The 21,314-nt window shown below is 37.5% G+C and overlaps 1 protein-coding gene across 1 annotated transcript in view; it reads left to right on the top strand.

Moving 5' to 3' along the window:
• The window catches only part of TACC2 (transforming acidic coiled-coil containing protein 2), a 133,436-nt gene extending 112,122 nt beyond the window's left edge, over nt 1-21,314 (top strand). Inside the window, exons 17-24 of the mRNA XM_067299616.1 lie at nt 5,275-5,418; nt 6,310-6,386; nt 11,071-11,114; nt 14,678-14,686; nt 17,449-17,609; nt 18,183-18,289; nt 19,388-19,508; nt 20,760-21,314. Of these exons, the coding sequence (XP_067155717.1) occupies nt 5,275-5,418; nt 6,310-6,386; nt 11,071-11,114; nt 14,678-14,686; nt 17,449-17,609; nt 18,183-18,289; nt 19,388-19,508; nt 20,760-20,825 (729 nt within the window). The 3' untranslated portion in view covers nt 20,826-21,314. The remainder of the gene's footprint in view (nt 1-5,274; nt 5,419-6,309; nt 6,387-11,070; nt 11,115-14,677; nt 14,687-17,448; nt 17,610-18,182; nt 18,290-19,387; nt 19,509-20,759) is intronic.

The raw sequence follows: 21,314 nt of genomic DNA on the forward strand, positions 1-21,314 counted from the left end.
TCTGAGGATCCACCAGATGACTGCAGTGACTTAAATTCCCCTGCTAACTGGCAGGATTCCCTGCTGGATGGATGGCCATAGTTATTCTTAATGTGGTATAATTTTATTAAACATTTGCTAAACTATTACAGGATGGATAATAAGCATAGGATGCTAAATAAAAACAAAATAATTTGTTATGGCAAATTAAGTTACATGAAAATTGAGATTAATTGAAGTATTTTCTGCTAGTACCATGCCTAAGAATAAGAATGAAGTTTGTTCTTTTCAGATAGAGGGGAGTTGTTTGGCCGCTCCCAAACTTATTGTCATGGACTTCAACAACAGGAGGGCAGGTCTGCTATTTTTACATTGCCAAAGATTTCAGTCTTCCAGTTTTGAGATTAATTAACACTGCTGGATTGAACTGTCTGCACTAGTATATCCTGTGGCCATTTTTTTTCGATGCAACTTCAACAGGAGGCTGATTGGGTCCATGTCAGCCTTTCTGTACAGATGTTGAGAGGATGTAGAGTTGTGGTGTTGAAATTAGATCTCAGTAAAGGAGAGAAACTGAAAAGAAAGATATGGGCAAGAATGGAATTAGAATGCATCTCTTCTTTGGGGTGTTCACAGTAGTAAGGTAGGTGTATTTCCTTCAAACAGGTATACTATTTTTTTTCTAGTAAAACTTTGCATGCAGAGCTTATACCTGGATTTTATTTGCTCTTCAATATAGTTGGAAGCATAAATAGGTCTTGTTACACCTCCATTGACCTGCCTGCACACGTTAGTTAGTTAAAAGATTAGATTATTTGATTTGAACCCAAATAGTATTTGAGTGCTTGTAAAGAGCAAGCTAATTTTCAATAGGGCTAAATACTTATTCCTCTAAACAATATAAGAACTATTTTTCACTTTCATTGCAATGCTCTTGTCTATTTGTTTTTTTTTACTTTGACCTTGAAGTGAGATAACTATAGCTGGTTATTCAATATTCATTTAGTTTCATTCTGATCAGATATCTGGTTTGTGTAAAAGATTCTGGGAAGAGAAAAAGAAATGCACTGGACTTTAATATTTACACTGAGATTGCAGTGACCACATTTAGTTGTAACTCCCCTGCAGGCTCTATAATCTTTCTGTGTGAGGTTCAGTGACTTATAAATCCATATGCGTATTACTTCCGCAATTAACTGCTTACCTTCCCAGCAGTTAGGTGTTGAACTTAAAGCATTGACAGAGTTAATTGGGGCAATACCATCATTCTGTTGATCAGATTATTTTATTTTCTAATGATAGGAATATTTGGAGGCAGGAAATAAGTTACTCATTTGTACATCATCTTGGAGCTGCATAAAACTGTTTTTTGAGATAAAATCCCAAAGACTAGTATTGGTTCTTATGACAGGGCTGTCTGGGCAAGGGCAGAATCCAGGAACCCGGCTGTGATTTGTGTGAAGTGTTTCCAGAGTTAGGACCGTAATGATCAGACCGGTACTGCAAAGGTTTCTATTAAATGGTTAAATTCCAAGAGTTTTTACAATAGTTTTTGGAAATTTTAAGTTGTTTTGCATTTTATTAATACTATTCTTTTGTACAATTTACTCAAATGCAAGACAGAGCTAGAAAAATGTAGTGCTTAATACCAGACTAATATAAGTATTTTTAAAAAATGCACTGTTATGTGTTAAACAGTTTAAATGTTCTTCTTTTCTTAAATATTTTCATCAGACTGGCAGTTATTTTGACACATGTTTTCGTATCAGCTTGAGAAAATTTGTGTTTCTTTTACCACAATTAATAGTTTCCAGCAATGTCTTCAGGGGAGTTCATCAAATTAAGCTCTAGGAGGCTTTTGAAATATGATACATACAGTTCAGCAGATTGATCTTCATTATAGCTTTTTTTTTGAGGGCAGCTTTGATGATATAATAGCTCTTTTTCATCTCTAGGTTTTTCTTGCTTTGTGTTTGAGGAACAAATAAAGTACTTTTTTTTTTTTTTTTTTTTTTTTTGAAGTTTTGATACTGAGTTTAGCCAGGACTAGTCTTTTTAATTGGTTACGTGTTTTACCTTCACTGAGGACAGCTCCATGTGTTTTTGTATATGTGCACATACATAGATATCTGAGCTTGTGTCCCAGATGTACTTTTTCCTGCGTAGTTGTTATATATTGGGAGATACTTTCAAGAAGGCAGGCTATGTAAATTTGATAGATCTGGTGATGCTTTTTGGTGAGGTAGGCAAATCCACTGGATTTGAGGTAGCACCTCATAATTATGTTGGAACTGATCATTATTTTGTGTGTTCACAGCCAAATGTAGAAAGGAGAAGGAATGTGCCTGCTCTGCAAATGCTAGAAGTAAGATTTAAATGACTTGCACATTTAAAAATGAACAAAAAATGCTGAGCAAATTAATGAGTCTCTTGTATAAATACACATGAAGTATGGTGTTTTGTAAGTACTGTTTAGCTCATTCTTGCCCTAATTAAATTTACTTGCCTAGTCTTTTAATGTTGCTGGTGTGGTTTCTTAATGTTGCCTACAGATGTGGAATCCTTAACATCTATCTAGTCCTGTGTTTTCCTAGAGAAAGCACTGTATATAATTCTTAAGATAGTTTCTTCAGTCAGGTGTGATGTGAGGACCCAGCAAGGACTGCAAAAAAAATTAACTGTACTTTTGGATCCTTTCTATTCTAGGATATGTGAGGAGAACTGAGAACAAGTGAATAATTTATGGCATAACATCTGACGTTTTCTTTAATTGTGTCTGTACAAAAGAATGTGCTGTTGAAATTAATGAAGTCTATTTGCGTGCCCATTGTGGAGAGAAGAACTGAGCCTTGATTCAGACGTTATCTACTCACTTTCATGAATGGACAGAATTAGAATGTTAAAAATGACCTCTGAGATCAACTCAGATTTGAAATTTGTAAGTTAGAATGCAGTTTTGAGACTGGCTCAGCAAGCAACACACACACACGTACACACACGCACACTTGAGTGTTCTGTGCTATGTGCAGTATCTTGTATCCTGTTAGGTCACAGAAATTCAAGGCATTTCAGCCATTCTCCGATACAAGTTCTCTCCTACAAAGTTCGTTTGGATGGAAGGATTTCATATCAAGACAATGAGAAAAGAAAATACATAATAAATTCAAGTACAACATAGTAGTCCACCTCTCTGCGAATCACAAATAGAATGGGCCCTGTTTCTCCATAGTCAAGCCCTCCATCTTATCTTGCACTTCCCATTAGTGCTAACCAACCATAAAATCCTGCTAAATCAGACTGGTCATTGAAGTCTGACTTTACACAATTCTCTGGATGAATGGAAAGGATTGCACAGGGCTGTGGATGACCAGGCCTCTGGAGACCAACTTCTGGGTTTTTAAGTAAGCAGTAAAATGAATGGACAAGACCTGTCACCTGGCACAGGCTGCTCTGCTTGATGCAGAGGTTGAAGCCTGGAGCACATCACCCTGCCTGGGGTTGGGTGAGGAAGAACATGTGCCTGGCCAGGGCCGAGTCAGTCTTTCTGCTGCTGTGCTCTCTGAGGGTTGTATCTTGAGAGATGGAGGAAAGGACAATTCAGTTGTCGTGGGCTTTCATCGAGACACACAAAGTCTAGATGTTTTTCAGCAATGTCAGAACAAACTTTCTAATCTGGGGCTGTCCTGGGCAAACTAGGGCAACTGGGTGACCCAAACCAGTCCCTCAGCCTCTAGTTCTGTGAAATGGAGGTAACAGCCTATGTCCAGATCATGGAAGTATCCTGAGGGTGATCTGACCTGTGTTTGTATGTTGTTGTCATGTGGATTGCAGCACTCGGCAGTCTGAGGGAATCCCGTTTCTGTTCTCTGAAACCTGGAAGCATGACAGAGCTCATAAAGGTGCCTGTTACTGTTAACCTTTTCTCCCATTTGGTTTCTATGTGAATTTTCTGTTCTTCTTTATAAAGCAATTTGTTTTAATTTTTTGTGACAATTTCATTCTCCAGCCTGTTTTAGCCTGGTATTGTAAGGAAGCACAGTTTAGGTGACTGCAATCATCTGTGTACTGTCTTCCCCTCTCCTCCTCCTCTTCCTCCTCCTCCTCCTCCTCAATAATTTTGATTCCTTTAGCCGATTTCATGCATGTTTAACAGGGGAGTCGAACATTAAATCCCAACAGTAGGGATATGGTCTCCTCAACCCCTGAAATTATTTTTTTCACTCACCAGCAGCTGAGGGAATATTTTGATACGTTTCTCAGGCAGCCAGAGACAGTACCCAGGCAGGCAGGCGGCATGCGTGCATTGGCTGGTTGATCACTACACACCATGTGTTGGTAGGGGACAGAGGGAGGTATAGCTGTGAAGGAATATATATTAAAGGAGGGTCATCTCTGAGGGGTTTGCTTTAGGGGAAAAAGTGCATGGAAGAGGCACTGTGGTATACTGTGCAGGGGAAAAAGTGTTGCTAAAGTATGAAAGCATACAAATCCAGACTGTAGTACTGCTGTGCACGGTATCAAAAAATGGTTTTTTGTTTAGCATCTTCCTAGCTGTCTTTTATAATCTCCCTAGTTTCAATGCACTTTGAATAGTGTTGTTTGTATTTGGAGTGTTATTTGCAGGGCAATGTATCTGAGTTTCACATAACTTTTTTATTTTTCTGTCTTCCTCATTTCACATGCTGCTTGCCTCTTGACTTAATCTGGACCACTGACATGAGTAAAATTGGCAGCTGCAAATAAAATCTGACTTAACTTACTAATTGCATGCTAAATACCAGAGGGCAGTAACATCACTTCGATATTCACACGTTTTATGAAATACTATTTATGATAGATACAGTATATTGACAGGTCAGAACCAAGAGGGTGAGATATCTTTTTGCTCCTGTTCATGTGGTGTCATCTATTGTTTTATGGAAGCAGAATTCCCTTTAACAAGCTCTCTGCCCTAATTCCAGTTTCCTCTCCTCAAGTGCTTTTCTTGTGCGTATTTTTATGAAATTGCTACTTCAGTTGCTAACTTTTCTAATATTGGGGACAAAGTTCTGTCTTTATTTTCTCTGCATAAGGGTAATATGACTCTCCTGATGCTTTCCTTGGATCTTAAATGTATATTTTCTGATTGTTAAATTCAAATTTTCTAATCAATGTTGTTATCGCTGTTATAATTTAGTAGTGAACAGGATTCTAGTGCTAGCTCAAAACCCTGGTGCCTAGCACTAAACCCAGAAAACATATTAGTAAAATACATATTTAATGCTTCGTTTCTTTGTATTTAAAAAACAAACACAGAGAGAACCTGCCATCCCAGCAGATGTTTCCATCTCTAAAAGTGCACTGTACTCCCGGATCGGCACCTCAGAGGCAGAAAGCACCACAAGTCTTCTCTACCCACAGCAAGACTTAGACTCTGCACTACGACTTGCCAGAGCAGAGGTAATTTTCTTCAGAATCTGGAAAAGGAAATATGTTCTCTTTGTGGTATAGTACTTTCCTGTTTTCTCCCAAATCATTCACAATTACAATCACTTGCTCTATTCTTGAAACTATTCCCGGCTATGCTAGAGTCTACCAAAGCAAAAGGTGCTATACTGTAAGTTTTATTTATTTGGTGTAAATGAAAATCAAGCATTATGTGAGAGGAATCTGTATTGTTTTTAGCCTCGTCTGTAGTCTGTGCACCTTGACATTGGTATATAATTATATAAACATTGTGAGATGCTAAAAATTGGTATTTCACAAAGGTACACACAATACTAGTCTAGTTCTTAATAATATTTGTACAATCTAGTGTTAGAGTATTTTAAACTGTGTGATAGAATGTGTTAAGGAAAGGGGCAAAAAGGAGTGCAGTCCTTTGGATATAAGATTTTGTGGATACTCAGCTCTACATATGCATGCAAAACCAGTAGATCCCTTTGCAGGACAAATCAAGAGACCTTATTCAAGAACCATGTACAAAAGAATTCTAAGATTCCTCTCCACGTCAAATCAGACAGAATGACACACCATTTATAGAGAAATACAGTATTTCTTTTAGTGTCCTGTTGTAATCGGTGATGAAAGACGAAACAAGAATAACATTTCATCTACTTTCCTCAGTTAGTTTTGGGAAACTTGAGTGTGTTTCCACATCCAAAATTATTTACTTGGTTCTTACAGTCTGAAACAGAAAAATTATTTGGGGATGCTTATATCTGCATTTAAAATCTGTATCTCTGCTGTTAGAAGTGGGTATTAAATGAGAAATTGTACACATACTTGTCTAAGTTCCTCATTAATGGAATGCTTGTTTTTACCTGTTTTTCTTTGCTTTCTTTGTTTCAGATTGTGGCCAAGGAAAGAGAAGTAGCTGAGTGGAAAGAGAAGTATGAAGAAAGCAGAAGGGAAGTGATTGAAATGAGGTAAGTTAACATGTCACTAATCACACTGACAGAGAGGCTCATTTCAGCCACATATAACAATTGTACACTCTGGTTAGCTGAAAGTTGTTATTTTTTAACTGCAGGCTTTGGATTGATCCTAAACTCATACTTTGTTATGCACGGTGGGCAAAATTCACTTTTGTTCAGAGTAATCATTGAAAACTTGTATGTTGCTAATCTTATTTTCATCCTCAAAACACTGAGATAGAGCATCTAATCTAGGTTACTGTACAGGAAGAATTCCCTCCCGTTTGTGCTGTGCTCCTCACTTGTGAATTGTCACATGGATTGTGTGTAGTATTGTTTCTGTTGTCTGACTGAATGAGTCTGCCTGCAGAGGTGGCGGCATTATGCATGTGCTAATTTAAAATTCACTTTCCACAAATAGTTTTGCCAACAGAAAAAAGCATGTGAAGGCTTGTAAATAGTGTGAATAGTACAAGCTCCCTCCAGGGGATTATTGTAAAGTTTCTTTAACACTATGAACACAACTCTAATTGTTAAATTGAAACTGAATAGCCATTCTGCATCATTCACTATGCCAGTCCATAAAGGACAAAAACCCAATTACTAGTAGGAAATTATTTATCACAGAACCACCACTCTGACCTCTCGGAATTGATCTTCAAGGAGATTCTATGTTTTCCTTAAAAGACAAGTGCAGTAACTAGAACAGTTTTGGACACCAAAACTTGTGGTCTCATGCAGATCCATTGACATTTTGTCCTATTATAATTTTATTGTTATCCCTTTGTATCACAGGGGTGCCAAAGACCTTTTTCTCTCTGCCTTCCACAGGATTTAGCTTACAGTCCCACAGTGGTTGGCTAGTCTTTCCTTTGACCTAATTTTTTTTTAATTATTAAATTTATTAAGCATGATTTTGGTTAACCATTATTTACCTTGGATTTTGCTGATTCTTTTGAGAGCTGAGCTTTTCATTTTTTTCTAGTTGTATCTGTTATTTTAATGTATTTTATTTCTCCTTGGAAACCTGTTTTTACTACATTAAATATCTATATACTGGAACATAACTGGTTTGATCTAACTTCCCAGCCCAGATTCTACCACTCTCAGGGGTGACAATGAAGGTATCTTCTAAAGTCGCTGTAGTGGATACAGTGAGAATCAATATTGCTTCCCATTTAGTTCACTCAAAGTTTCAGCTGTATCCAAAATGTCCTTCTTCTCTTAAGGTGGTAATACTATGAGAATGACATACAGATAAGCTTGACCCGCTCATTAATCTGAATCTGAGAAAGTCACCAATTATAAAAAGAGACTGTATAAAAATATTTTATGGCATCTTTAAAGTCTTTATTGTTTTCTACCTTCAGACACAAACTCATAAACAAAAGAGAACTGTCAGGTTATTTCAGAGTCCTTCCTTTAAGAAATAATTTCTACAGTAACTTCTGAGACTGAATTTTCTTCAGAATCACTTCTGTCCTGGTTCCAGCTTCTTCCTCCCAAGATTAAATATCTCAACAAGTATTTTAAAGCTAAAGCCAGTGAGCTGTATCAAGTGATGGCCTGTATATGCAGTTGCTGTATATGCATCTGGAAAAGACAGGGACAGCGAGAACCACCTTATTTCTTTGAATCACCATCTCTTAGTACCCAGCTGATTTCTCTCACCTCTCTTTTGCTGTACTTCAGAAAGGAAATAAAAACCTGGCATAGCTTTCTCAAACAAATAATGAGGGAAAATGGAAAGGAGCTGCTACGCACCTAAGAAGCAAAATAAAGAATAAAGAAATTTGAAATTGGGTAAAGAATGTCTCGGAGTCCAGCACACAGTCAAATGCAGTACTTGTTCTATTCTGCAGAAATAGATGTGTGCTTGTGTGCGCGGACAGTGACACAGGTTGCTTACTCCTCAGTGAAAGAACAGGCAGCAACACAGAGCAGCTGACGCACTATAGATAGGTACCCTCCCTTTCCTCACAGTAACTTGCCTGTGTGTCTGTATTCTTAATAAAATTTGGTTTGAAAAAGTCACCTTATCCAAGCCAAATTTCGCATGTACACATTTCCCATACATGGGAAGAAAATTGGCTAATATTGTCACAAAATAATAAAATACTCATGTGCCCACCAAGAAAGATTGCTTTTGGAAGATTAAATGTTGGACTAGACCACATATGGTAAATTAGAGTTGCAGCAGTTAGAAGTGATGTAATTATTAGAAAGAAGCTGGGGGAGAGGCAGGAGTTATCTTGAGTTGCATACATAAAAGCATCGCTTTCCACACCCAGAAGGTAAAGCAATGCTCCTTAATTTAAGTCATGCATACTATACCTGGAATATCCAGTATTCAGTTAAGTTACAAGAAAAACATCAGAGTGGAGGAAATTCAGAAAACAGCAGACAAGGTGAGGAGCCATAATAATGTAATATATGACTATTGGAGAGATAAACAGTGGTGGACAATACCATAATTTAAGGCAGGCAAGATATTTGGATGTCTATTTGATTATGCCTCAGTGTGGGAAGTTGAGCAGATGACCTCTTGAGATTCTTTGTAGCCCTGGGTTTCTGTGTTTTTATGACTTATAATATCACAGGAAGTTGAAAAATAGGCTGAATGTTTAAAATAACAAGTTAGGCCTATGTGGCACATCAAGCTAGGATTAAGAGGTGCTATCACAAAAAGGAGTGAGCATATTTTGGTTCTCCACCTATAATGAGCTATATAGGCTGTTCGAGTGATAGAGGCTTTTGACATGAATCTAGAACAAGAACCAAACTCACTTACTGATGCATGAGGAGAGCTATTATTAACTACTTTACTACCTTGCTTTCCAAATTCAGAATTGTTAAAATCAATGAGATGTTGTAACATCCATGTTTATAGAACAGCTGCCACATTATCCATATGGCTGGATAATGCAAAGAATGTGATATGGACTGAACAATGCTAAGTTGACAAAAATAAGTAATTGATAATATTATTTCACTTTCCCGCCAACTTCTATGGTGTAGCCTAGTCTGGGAAGTTCTGTAATATTAGAGCATAGTGTTTAATGTCGTGTTCATTGCTAAGAGTCCTTGGCTTCCTTTTTTAAAGTGAGAAAACTTTCTGAAGGATGACTGGTGTTATAAGGATGTAACATGGCTTTAAAATTATTGTTGCTTACAACAGGCCTTTTTTTTTTTGAGGCAATCTTTTTTGGATGTGAAACCGATCTTCTCTTTTAGTGGAAAATACTTGCAGTTATCTTTGCTTTTTCTTTTTTTTTTTTTTTTCTTTTTTTTTAAGGTAGATTTAAAACAGCAGGACTAACAGCATAGAAAACAGCAAATCCTCACCAGAGCCAGCCAGTGGAGATGCAGTGGAGCTGTATAATTTGTGCAGATCTCTGCCCTGCTTTCCAAGAGATAGCACAGCATGTGACCACATTGTCTTTGGCCCCAGTCAAATGGTTATTTCTACCTGGAGCCTTATTGAGGTCAGCAGGATACACAGATGTAAACACTCTGCTCTGCTGAGTGCTCTGGAGGATGAGGGCAAGTAAGACACCACTACTGACCTCTGTGGAAGGTGGCCTTCTCAGGCATTTCCATGGTCTGATCCAGATTCAGATTTCACATAGGAAGTGTTGGAGTTTACTGAAGTTGTTTTTGGAAGCTCCTCAGCTCTCCCTATTCATTACCGACTTTTGTTTCAGAATTTTTGCACATCCTTTCTGTAACCTTAATGATTGCAGCAGACTTATCTAAAATATGGAAAGCAAAAGCAAGCTAAGACTTCAAAAAAGACGTGTTAAAATACCAGTGGGTTATTTCAAAGATCTACTTTAGATGAAGCGTGTGGTAATTTTGTTTTTTGTAGACTGTCCTATGTGACTCACAAATCAAAGCACATATCAAGCTAGTCTCATTTCATTAGTTTTATTTGGCTCTGGAAAAGGGTGGATCATCTTTCTAAATCATTTTTAATCTGCTTATTTTGGCTAGCCTCTTTTCAAGAAGGAAATTCAAAGCCTAACATGAGTATGTGAAATAAAATAGGCTTAAAATTAACATTTTGCAGCCTCTGTTTCAAAACAGATTTGCAAAAATAGGACGTGATGGACAACTGTGCTACATAACTGGCTATTTTGGTCTTGTTCTCTTAAGTTCTAATGGATCGTTTCTTCTCATTTGGAGAATGGAAGATTCGGTAGATATTTTTTGGATGAGAGCCAGCTATATTTCTGTTACGTTTACCTTTTGCTACCAATTATAACTTTTCTTGAAGTTTATATTCAAAATAAGCAAGCACAAAACCAGTAAAAGAATAAAGAGGGGAGGGAAGAAAACAATGGAAAAATCAGGCTACAGAACTCTTAAATTAGTTCAACACAATTATGTTTATATTTAAATCATGATTGGTAATGCAGTTTGGGCATGTTTCAAATAAAAGAATTTGTTTCAAAGCATTTCCTCTTCCCTCCCCCCGCCTATGTATTAATTCATAGAGAATAAAAAATCAGAATCACCATTTAAACTGTGAGTTTTATTTGTTACTTCAGGTTATAAAAAGCATATGGAAATGGGAAGTGGATCTGTATCCCCTTTATAATGACACAGTTCAGTTATTAAGTAGCATTATTTTTTAAGTAAGCATTAGCAATTATGATGTTTGCCAAAAGCTTTTCTTTTTTTTTTCCTCTTATAGGAAAATAGTTTCAGAATATGAGAAGACGATTGCTCAGATGATAGGTAGGTGTTTCTACTATGAAAGATGCTATTCTGCACTCCAATTTTCTGAAGGGAGCATAGAAACATGGTTTAACTCTGTGGGCTTTGTTTTAATGCTAGTACACCTACTGATGCTACTGGGAATTGTGAATACATCTGAGGACACAAGTGTGTGCTACTAGGTTATGATGAAAAGCTAGTGTTTCATTTTAAAGAAGGTAGACCCAGAGGCAGTCAAGGTAATACAGAAAGGTTAGAGCTCGTTCTTTTGCAACAAAGCAAACTGTCCCATAGGCAACATGTTCAAATGCTTTGCCTCAAATTCATAGGTATCTCTGGGAGGGAAATTTAAATGACCTAAAAACCTTTTAGTCATCTGCTTGCAACTATGTTTTTAATTGGAGATACCAAATTTAGCTCTTTGTAACAACAGGGATTATCTGTGTTAAGTACATTGGTCAGGCCAAAACCTAGATTAACTCCAATCCTAGCTGAGTGATTGTGAGCAGCCAATCCACCTCCTCAGTTATTTAGTGACGTTAAGATCTCAATTACAGAATTTTTTGCCTCACAATAATTAAAAAATGCCTTTTTTAACAGAATTCCTCACAAATAAAACATGCTACTTGCAGTACTTTCCACAAACAAAGGTTGCAGGACTCCTATGCTTTCTTGGTGTTGAAGGCCTGGCCCTGGGATACAATTTTAAAGACTCCTTAGAAGGCTTCAGAAGCTCTTTTTCTTAGTCTTGCTATAGAAAGATCCCATTGCCTTGTACTGGTGTGGCCCGGAGGGACTTATGACTGAACAGTTCATTATGGCCAAATGACTGGGGAGAAGCAGGAAAAGAAACAGTAGCTGCTAAGAACAGTGGGACCAACCTCATCTAGACAAGCTTGAGTTAAGCAGTATAGAAGAACAGTGAAATAGTCTTAAAAGCTGCTAGGAGTGAAAAACGTTCTAGTTAATTCTGGGATGTGAGCTGTAGGAGAAAGGCTAGTCTAGCTAATGATATCATCCATGAGTAGGGAGTGTATGATGTATCCAGGATTTTTGTACAGTGTTTATTTAAAAAAAAAAAAAAAAAAAAAAAGGTGTTACTCCTCTGAGAGAACTGTCACAGAGAATGTAGTGTACCAGGAAGACAAATGGTGTAGGTGCATCTGTCTAAAAGATTTTATAACAAGGATTTTTATGGTATAATTTTGCCTCTTTTAAAATTCCCTCCACTCACATACAGGCAATATTGCATGACCCGCAAACGTTTGGTTGCTTTTAAAGCATTTTTTTCCTTTTAACACTTGAGTTGTGTTTACACATTTATAACAAATTCGCTTATTTTTGCCTAAAGAGAGTGAGGTGAAGTTATTCAACTGTCCGGTGCTTTTGCTGCCTTTCTGTATTTCACAGTCCCTGGGAGACATCCCAGTCTCCTTTCATGTAAAGGAAAAAAGAACTTAAAAATAGGTATTCATCTCTTGGCTTCATTCTCTACAGTGTTGTGCCTCTGTTACCTTTTGTATGCAAAGCTGAGCTAATCTGGCTACTTTCTGACATAATCTCTGTGATTCTCATCATGCAAGTGTTAAAATAGGAGCGATCAGAGCATGCAAACAACTTGATTTCTTACATTTTACACAGGCTGTTCTCTGGTATGGCTTTGTGCACTATCATGGAAATTATTGAATGTGGCAAAGAGTCAGGGTCCAAGTCTTCCAAATGTAATTTCACTCTTCTCTTACACTGGAGAAATTGTTTCCTGTTTGACAAGTTTTTTTTGTCGTCAAGTGATTTATTTCAGTAATTCAGAGTTTCATTTCAGAGTTTTCAGCATGTAGACAGAAAAACAGTGTCCCATAGTTGCCCTGCACTCAGCTTCCCGGGAACAACTTAGGGAGTTCTTCAGCTTCATCTGGCCATTCATGTGGACAAGTACAGGGCCTGTTGTTTTCTCCCAAGCATACATATATAGTTGTCAACAGAAGTTCATTTTCAATTGAAAATTCAAATTCTATTATTGAGAAACAAATTTAAAAAAAAATTAAGATTGTGACACTATAATGCAACCAGAAGGTACAGAATAGGGGTGCTAAGGCACAGGACAGCCATGCATACATAGTAAAATTCTACAAATTATCATTTCCTCTTGTTGCAAGGAAGTCAAGGATAATTAAAGCATTGGGCCTCTGACCACTGAGGAAATAGGAAGATATTTCAACTTCAAATTCAGAGTAGCAATTGGTACCTTTTCTAGTCTGTCAAATGGTCTATAGCAAGTTTTTAAGTGCAATGGCTGTAAGTAGTGTAATTTGCTGTCCATTTTGAAAAGAACTGGAACAACAACAGTCATACAGAAAGTGTGTATTAATTAGAAAAGTATGAAAATTCTACTGCACAGTAATATGTTAAATGCAGGTCAACTTTCCCAGCATTTCATAAAAGTTCTGATCTAATTATTCCACTTTCTCCTGTCCTCTGTTGTAAATTACCATCCCTTTTGATAAAAGAATTCACTCACCCAAGTGCTGCGTTGTAGAGGAAAAATGACCGGCTACATGCTATTTACATATAGCCTTTCCTGAATTATTATCACAATAATGTCTTACTGCTAAAGCAAAATATGCATTTCAGCAGAAGAAATGCCTGTACTGTTTCTATTTATGATTTAAACCTTCTGAGCTATTTATAAAGCTCTTTGTTAAAAGGTCATTATGACTGAACCTATTTCAAGAATCCTCTTAAGGAATGTTCAGTTCGGTTGATAGGTCCTACTCAGCTTTTTATAGGTTGTCATGTGTATATAAAATGAATATTGAAAATTTTACATATTAGCAATATATGATTGTGTATGTGTTTGCATGCAAAAGCATTGAAAGCATGCATTGCAAACAGTAATTTTCATTGATTTCAAGGGCTTTGGCAGGTATTTGCTGTCATATACCTATAGAATTGAGTATTACCCAACTTAGCTCATACAGTTAGTTCCATGTAGTACTCTGTACAGTCTGAGCTTGCAAGCTGCCAGTGTGTAGATTCCTATTAGTGGCTCTTTGCATATATATTTACTGATGGTTTAATTTCTTTTTCCTTTCTTCTTGCATCTGCTTCAACCCCTAACACATTCTTGTTCATACTGGGGGAGAGGGGGAAGGCCTTGCTGCTCAGGTTTTCCAGGCTAGCCTGCTCTACTCATGCTGACTGTTACCTGGGTTTTGCAGCTCACAAATGAATGGCACAGCAGCCCTGTGTAGCAGAGCCTGCATAACCCCTATGTTCACTCTACCAGGCCCAACGCACACCTCAATCATAGCCATCCACAGTTCCCTTCCAAAATCCCTGTTCTGGATTTACTTTTTATTGTTGGATTTGAAATGTTTTGGGTTTTTTTTTTTCCATTAAAAATGTATCCGTATACTTGTAAGCTTAAAGACATTATTAAATTCTCATTGTGAAGAAAAACAGGTATTATGCTTTGTGCATTACAGGTTGTTGCATTACTTATTTTCTGCTTTCCTAACGATTCCTGATTTTCTATTTTGCTTCCGTTTTGTTGCTTCTTGCTATTTGCTTGCAAAAACAAACAGGCAAGCCTGGTAAGTAAAGCTTTTCACCAACTTTCTCATCAGCATTATGCATTTTTCTTTTCTTTTGCTTTTATTCTCAGTTTGCTGCATTCCCATTAAGTAATATAATTAATACTTAGCTGAGCCTGAAAGCAGATCTGCTAGCCCTGTGGTGGTGATCTGATTCTGTCAATTTAAATAAGTGTTATTCCTGAGCATACTATTACTATTTTTGATCTGCTGTGGATAGTGTTTGCTGCAGACATGGAAGCCATTTAATTAAAATCTTTTAATTATATAACCTCATACTCATAAACTTCTTTAGAAATGAATATCTGTAACAGCTTAAATAAGATTTGAATGGCAAACATTATCACCACAGTTCTACTGAGCAGCATTTTCATTAAAGCTAAATCATAGTTTTGGAAAATATCTCATAGATCTCCTAGTCCTACTCCAGCCAGATGCCAGTTTGGTTTTTATAGTATATAACAACTTTGGTTCTAAATGTCTTTTAACTGTTGATCTGAAATCATCAGAGATGCACCTTTTCTAACACACACTGGAAACTTTCTCTTGCTCCTCCAGTATGAATTCCTCTTTTTCTTTGGAGTCTGAATAGGGCCATAGCTCACTCCACAGTCTATGGATATATATACATATACTATAAAAATACATATATATACACTACATATATATGTAGCAAGCAGTGGAAGGGAGAGGAAAAAGTGAGCATCTGATATCACTTGCCTCTAATTCCTGATGGTCGCTGAAGTGGGGCTGGGGATGAGTTTCTGAAAGCGCTGGTCCAGCTGTCTGAAGAGAGAAAAGGGTGCCATGATGCACTGAGAGGAAAAAAAACAAACTTTATAGTTGTGGGGGAGCGAGTCATGAATTACAAACTTTTCAGGCTGCCCTAGAAACAAACAAGAAGCAAGTTGCTAAAATACCATGGACAGTAATCTCTGAGGTAAAGCAAATATGGATTTCCTTGAGTTGTCACATTAAATACATTTAAATGCATTACTTGATCATGCAAATTGATCATTTCTCCTGCATGGAGTTTTGCCAAAGAATAGGATCCTGTCAGTTGAGTGCTTTGGAATTAAGCTCCTATATAGTTTATAATCTCCAGCATGCTTAAATGAATCTTTTGCTGGAAGGTAAAGTGACAACTTCTCAGATTTGGGAAAATAAATGAAGGATGATAAATCACAATGGTTTCTCTTTTTTTTTTTCTTTTTTTTTTGGGGGGGGGGGGGCCTCAAAGTCCCCAAAAGTCAAAATGGAAAAGAATGCATGGGGGTGTTTTTAAATGTTATTAAAGTGAAATGGCATTACAAGGCTCTGTGTTTCTCAGTTCTGCCATATCAGAGGTGTTTGTTTACCAGTAAAATAATGCTGCTACAACTTTCAGCACTGCAGACTCAAGTGCAGGTCCTGAGAACTTTACTAGTTCTTTCAGTCTTCCCCATGTTGTAGAGCAAGATAATCTCAGGTGCCTCAGCGCCATTTGTATCGCGCAGTGCTGCCCGTGGGTGTGCAGAGGCAGAACACCTCCAAGTTAACGCACGGCATGGAAATGCAGTGTGTCATCATCAGTGCTGTGTGGACTTAGGCTAGCAAAAAAAAAAAAGAAAATAAAAATTCATTAAAAAAATGAATGTCCAAAAGCAAGAGATTAATCTCAGTTTGGGAAGTCACAGTATTAACTCACATTTCAGAGCTGACCAATACTAGGAAATGTTTATTTCAAATGAAGGCTTCAATTCACGTGAAGAACTAAACTCTTGTCAGAATGCTTCAAAATACAGTTGAATGAAATGTCAACTTAAATGAAAAATTGCAGATTCTAAAATGTACCATACTTTTTACATACGAGAACTTCTCACCTTATTTTTAATTCCAATGTAGACATAGGAAAACAATAATTAATATAAAACTGCCAGTTTTTGTGGGTTTGTTTTCATTTAAAGAAGCCCTTAAAACATGGACACAAGAGTTATATTTTAGGAGACGAAGAATGAGCATTTTATTAGACAATGTCAGACTTTTTCTTCTAGTATTATAAAGATGTGCTAATTTATTACTAGGTCATTACCTAGGTCATTGGAAAAGAGTGTTCTTCCGTATAGATTTGGATTCCTGTTTTTTTTCTCCCCACCCTCCCTACTTCGGTTTTAATTATACAGAGGAGAAGCTCAAAAGATGTTGCATTTTCTGCAAATCAGAACTTAGAAAGTCTGTCTAATGTTAGATTTCCTTTCTGGTGCTTTCCTACAGTACTCCTAAAAAAAACCCCAGGTTTTACAAACACTATTTTTGCAAGGGGACAATTTGAGTTGAATTAAATTAAACTGACTGGTCTGTACAGGATTAGACAAGATGCTAGGAGATGACAATCGCATATAAGAATGGCAAATATATTATTTCCCATGCTAGTAATATGAAGAAATGTCGTTTCCTTCAGCTAATGTCTCTTCAGGCAAACAGGGAAAATCCCACATCTGCTTCTTTCATGGGAACAGCTGAGTTCAAAGTGAAATAATTCATCAGTATGAAGATGTTTTCACATTTTTTCCCAACATCAAAATAATTAAATACCACTAAAACTAGCAACATTTTTCCAAAACAGGACTGTGCCTTTGTATGACTTTTCCGGATCTTCTGCAAACTTACTAATACACAACATACAGCACAGTATAGTAGAAGCTATAGATGAAAATGAAATCAGTGTTCTTATCGCTATTATCCTTCTGAAAATTGCCTCTCCACCCTTTTCCTTCTAACAGAGGATGAACAGAGAGAGAAGTCCGTGTCCCATCATACTGTTCAGCAGCTTATAGTGGAGAAGGAACAAGCTTTAGCAGATCTGAACTCAGTGGAGAAATCACTGGCAGATCTTTTCAGGAGATACGAAAAAATGAAAGAAGTGTTGGAGGGGTTTCGGAAGGTGAGTCACATTAAAGTTCCCCTCCTTTAAAGAGCAAAGCACAGCAGGTTGTCATGTGGCAGTATAACAATACAAGAAGGCATGTTTCTAGTCACGAGTCTGATTTACTATGTTAGACTGTGGTGTGCGGCAGGGAGGGAGAACATCAGTGCACATTTGTGCTTTGTTTTTGGAATAGTTCTAAAAAGGTTAAGATTTTGCACAAGAGTAACTTGCTCCTGTATATGACACTGCAATTCCAATAAATGTCACGTAACTGGAGGACTTCAGCATGTATCAGGGCTGGCTTTCAGAATGAGAGTTCTGTTATAATTTAGTATGTAAATTCCTCTGGTCAGAGATCATGTCTGAAGTGCATAATGTTACGTAATCCTTAGACAAATTCCATCCAGATATCAAATGCAAAAAGAAGCATTGTAAAGCTTTTTGCATTGTATAGTATTGCTTCAGATGGCCTCTGGGTGTGGGTGTCAGTTAAGACTGCATCCCTTAAAGTAGTTGAGTGCGACTCCCACAAGCTTGTCACACACTTCAATCTCTTGAATTAAATTTAATGTAATTTTTTCATTTAAGAACGAAGAAGTGTTAAAGAAATGTGCCCAAGAGTATTTATCACGAGTAAAGAAAGAAGAACAGAGGTATCAAGCTCTCAAAATTCATGCTGAAGAAAAACTGGACAGGTAATTGATTGTATACATATCTTTTAATTTAAGAGTTCATGCTGCAGGAAAGTTCTTGTGGCTGGACCCTGCATCCCAAAACTGCTCCTTTAATATGCAGAGCAGAAACGCTCTGTGATGGAAGTAATAATAAAGAAATGCCCTAAAGAGAATTTGTGTATTGTGCTGGTGTTTCTTCCATCTCCTGACTATAATTAAAAAAAAGAAAGAATTATTGTCATACTGAAAAGGCCCTCCAAGAGGGGGCCATATAGAGTGCCTTAAATTTTTACCTTTATCAAACGTATTCGTGTTTGTTTAATTTTCCAGGGAAGATCAAGAAAGAAGCCGTTAGCTAGGTTTATGCAGCTATGGAGGGCTGTGCTCAGATATTTACATCTGCAGCTAATATTCCTGCCCCCAGTGCTTTGTTATTGCCCCTATGCTGTATTAATGTCCCTACGTCAATCAGCAGAACAGATCATGTAAGTGCTACTCAACTATTTCAGTGCAGAATCAGTCAGGTGGCCTCTGTCTGTTTATACCGGCTATCTAAGCTAGATCAGCCAACTGTGTGCTGAGGGTGGTGAGGAATAGTTGCACGAAAGATCGTGCCAGGTCTGCCTGGATAGTCACTCCTTAAGCTACCCTAAGGAGTGAACATTTGAATGTGGCTTAAGACAGGCAGCTCTGGCTGCCTCTTTTTTTTTTTTTTTTTTTTTTTTTTTTTTTAATGCTTCCGCGTAATGCCTGAGCAAGCATTTCTAGAGATTAACGTTCAGAACTCATATCACAGTCCCCTTGACCCAAGAGATGTCTCCATAATGTCACTGAGATTGATCAATGCCTAAAATGAAGTGATACTTGGATTCATGTCCCAGCTGCGGGTCTGTAAAAATTGGAAAACAGGTTTAGAAACTTCCATAAAATACCTCTGGCTAAATGATCTTTGTGACTCCAGCACAGATGTCTCAGAGAAGCGGGGGGGAACAATGCAGACATTAAGATTTTGCAGCCTCTACTGGGAAAGGCTCAAGCTTTTCAACAGGAGAAGGCTCTCCTGTAGAGAACCTGACAGGACAAAAATCTGTTTTTTGTTTTTTGTTTTTTTTTTCCTAGAGCCAACGCTGAAATTGCACAAGTGAGAGGCAAGGCTCAGCAAGAACAGGCAGCATATCAAGCCAGCCTTCGCAAAGAGCAGCTGAAGGTGGATGCATTGGAAAGAACACTGGAACAAAAGGTAAAGGGTGTCTCTCGATACCCTCGGAGAGCAAGGGCAGAGAAGGCAAGAGGCTTGGAGTCACCACTGTTGCCATTATGTTTCGCATGAGAGGATGTAGTTTGGCTGCTGGCACAGTCAGCCATTTACAGCAACTTAGACTTCAGTGAAGTCTTTCTTTTCACGTAATTCCACGTTCCATCTGGTGTTTCTAATGTTTCCAAAGGTCAGCACATGACAGCAGGATTTTTTACACATGGATAATAGGCTAGGAGCGTCCTGCCAGCTCCCTTTCAGAAATTCAGTTAACACTGAAGTCAGCAGTAGAATCCAAGTTAACTGAAACCTCCTCCCCAGCGTGGCTGCATCCGGGACTCCTCTAGAGCTCAGAGCGTGCCCGAGGTCTGCCCAAGGCCCTCTCCCGCTCCTCGTGGCCAGCTGGCCCCGCAGCTCCATAGCCCCAGGAGAGAGCAGCACCACCCAGCCCTTCACAACAATATCAGCTGCATGTTCCAGGCGGCTTGGGCAAAAACTTCCATCTGCCAAGCTTTGTTATAAGTGATCTCAGCCACCAGACCGTGTTATGGGCTAATTTGGATTCCTGCTCAGTCAAGCTCAGTGTACACCTGTGTACCCAACATGGCCCTTTGTTTCCTTTAATTAAGGAATTTTAATTTAATTTAATTTAAGATCATTCTTGCTTTAGTTCTTCTTTCAGCTTTTAGTTTTAGCTGTGATTCCAACCACTTTCATTATAGACAAAATGATCGGCTACAGATCTATACAACTTAGGACAATAGTGGTTGTAGAAAATCCCCATTTATATATCTTGTTCTGTAGCTTAGCAAAGCAACTTACCTCCGTGTATGATGCAACTGGTTCTCACTTTGAGCCCCTAGGAAACAGAATGAAAATAATGCTGTAAAAGAGCAGCCCAGAAGCATATTTACACTACATAGAATTACAGTGTGCTAAGAATGACTGCTATAAAGCAGTATGCTTTAGTGCTAAATTGCATTTATTGAAGTAGGAGGAATTCTGTGTGGAAGTAAGCATATTGTTTGAATACATTATACATAATACAGCTATGTATGCAGATAGATATATATCAATTTGAGATTTTTTTTGTCACTTCTAACTTCCTTCTTTTCTCAATATTGGTGAAAACATTGTTCTCCTGCATTTCTCCCAACGGTTGGATTTTTTTTTAAAGCACTCATCTTAATGCAGAAATATTTTTCATAACATTTAATATTTCCTTTTATTTTCCAGAATAAAGAGATAGAAGAATTAACAAAGATTTGTGATGAACTGATTGCCAAAATGGGGAAAAGCTAACTTTTAACCAAATTTCTGGACTTCGATATTGAGTGCAATATGACCATTGGCACACTGATGTCCATACATTTATGTGGACAGGTTATATTTTCACTTTTTCGTATGCACTACTGTATTTTCTTTCTAAATAAAGTTGATTTAATTGTATGCAGTACTAAGATGACTATCAGAATTTCTTGCTATTGTTTGCATTTTCATAGTATAATTCATAGCAAGTTGATCTCAAAGTTCCTGTATCAGGGAGATTGTCAAGTTCTCTAATAAATTACGAATTGCTGATCCTAGCCTTCCCTTTGTACATGAGTTCCCATGTTGGATGTCTTTTGGATTTAATATAAACATGTATTACTTGCATGGGGACTCTTGCCTTAAGGAGTGTAAACTTTATCTGTATTTGCCGATTTGTAAAATAAAACTAAAAATGAAAAAAATTAAAATGCATGTCACTTAAATGAAATTCTCTATTGTAAATAAATTTTTTCGTTGAAA

This window comes from Apteryx mantelli, chromosome 7 (assembly GCF_036417845.1).
Source record: "Apteryx mantelli isolate bAptMan1 chromosome 7, bAptMan1.hap1, whole genome shotgun sequence".
Lineage (NCBI taxonomy): Eukaryota > Metazoa > Chordata > Aves > Apterygiformes > Apterygidae > Apteryx > Apteryx mantelli.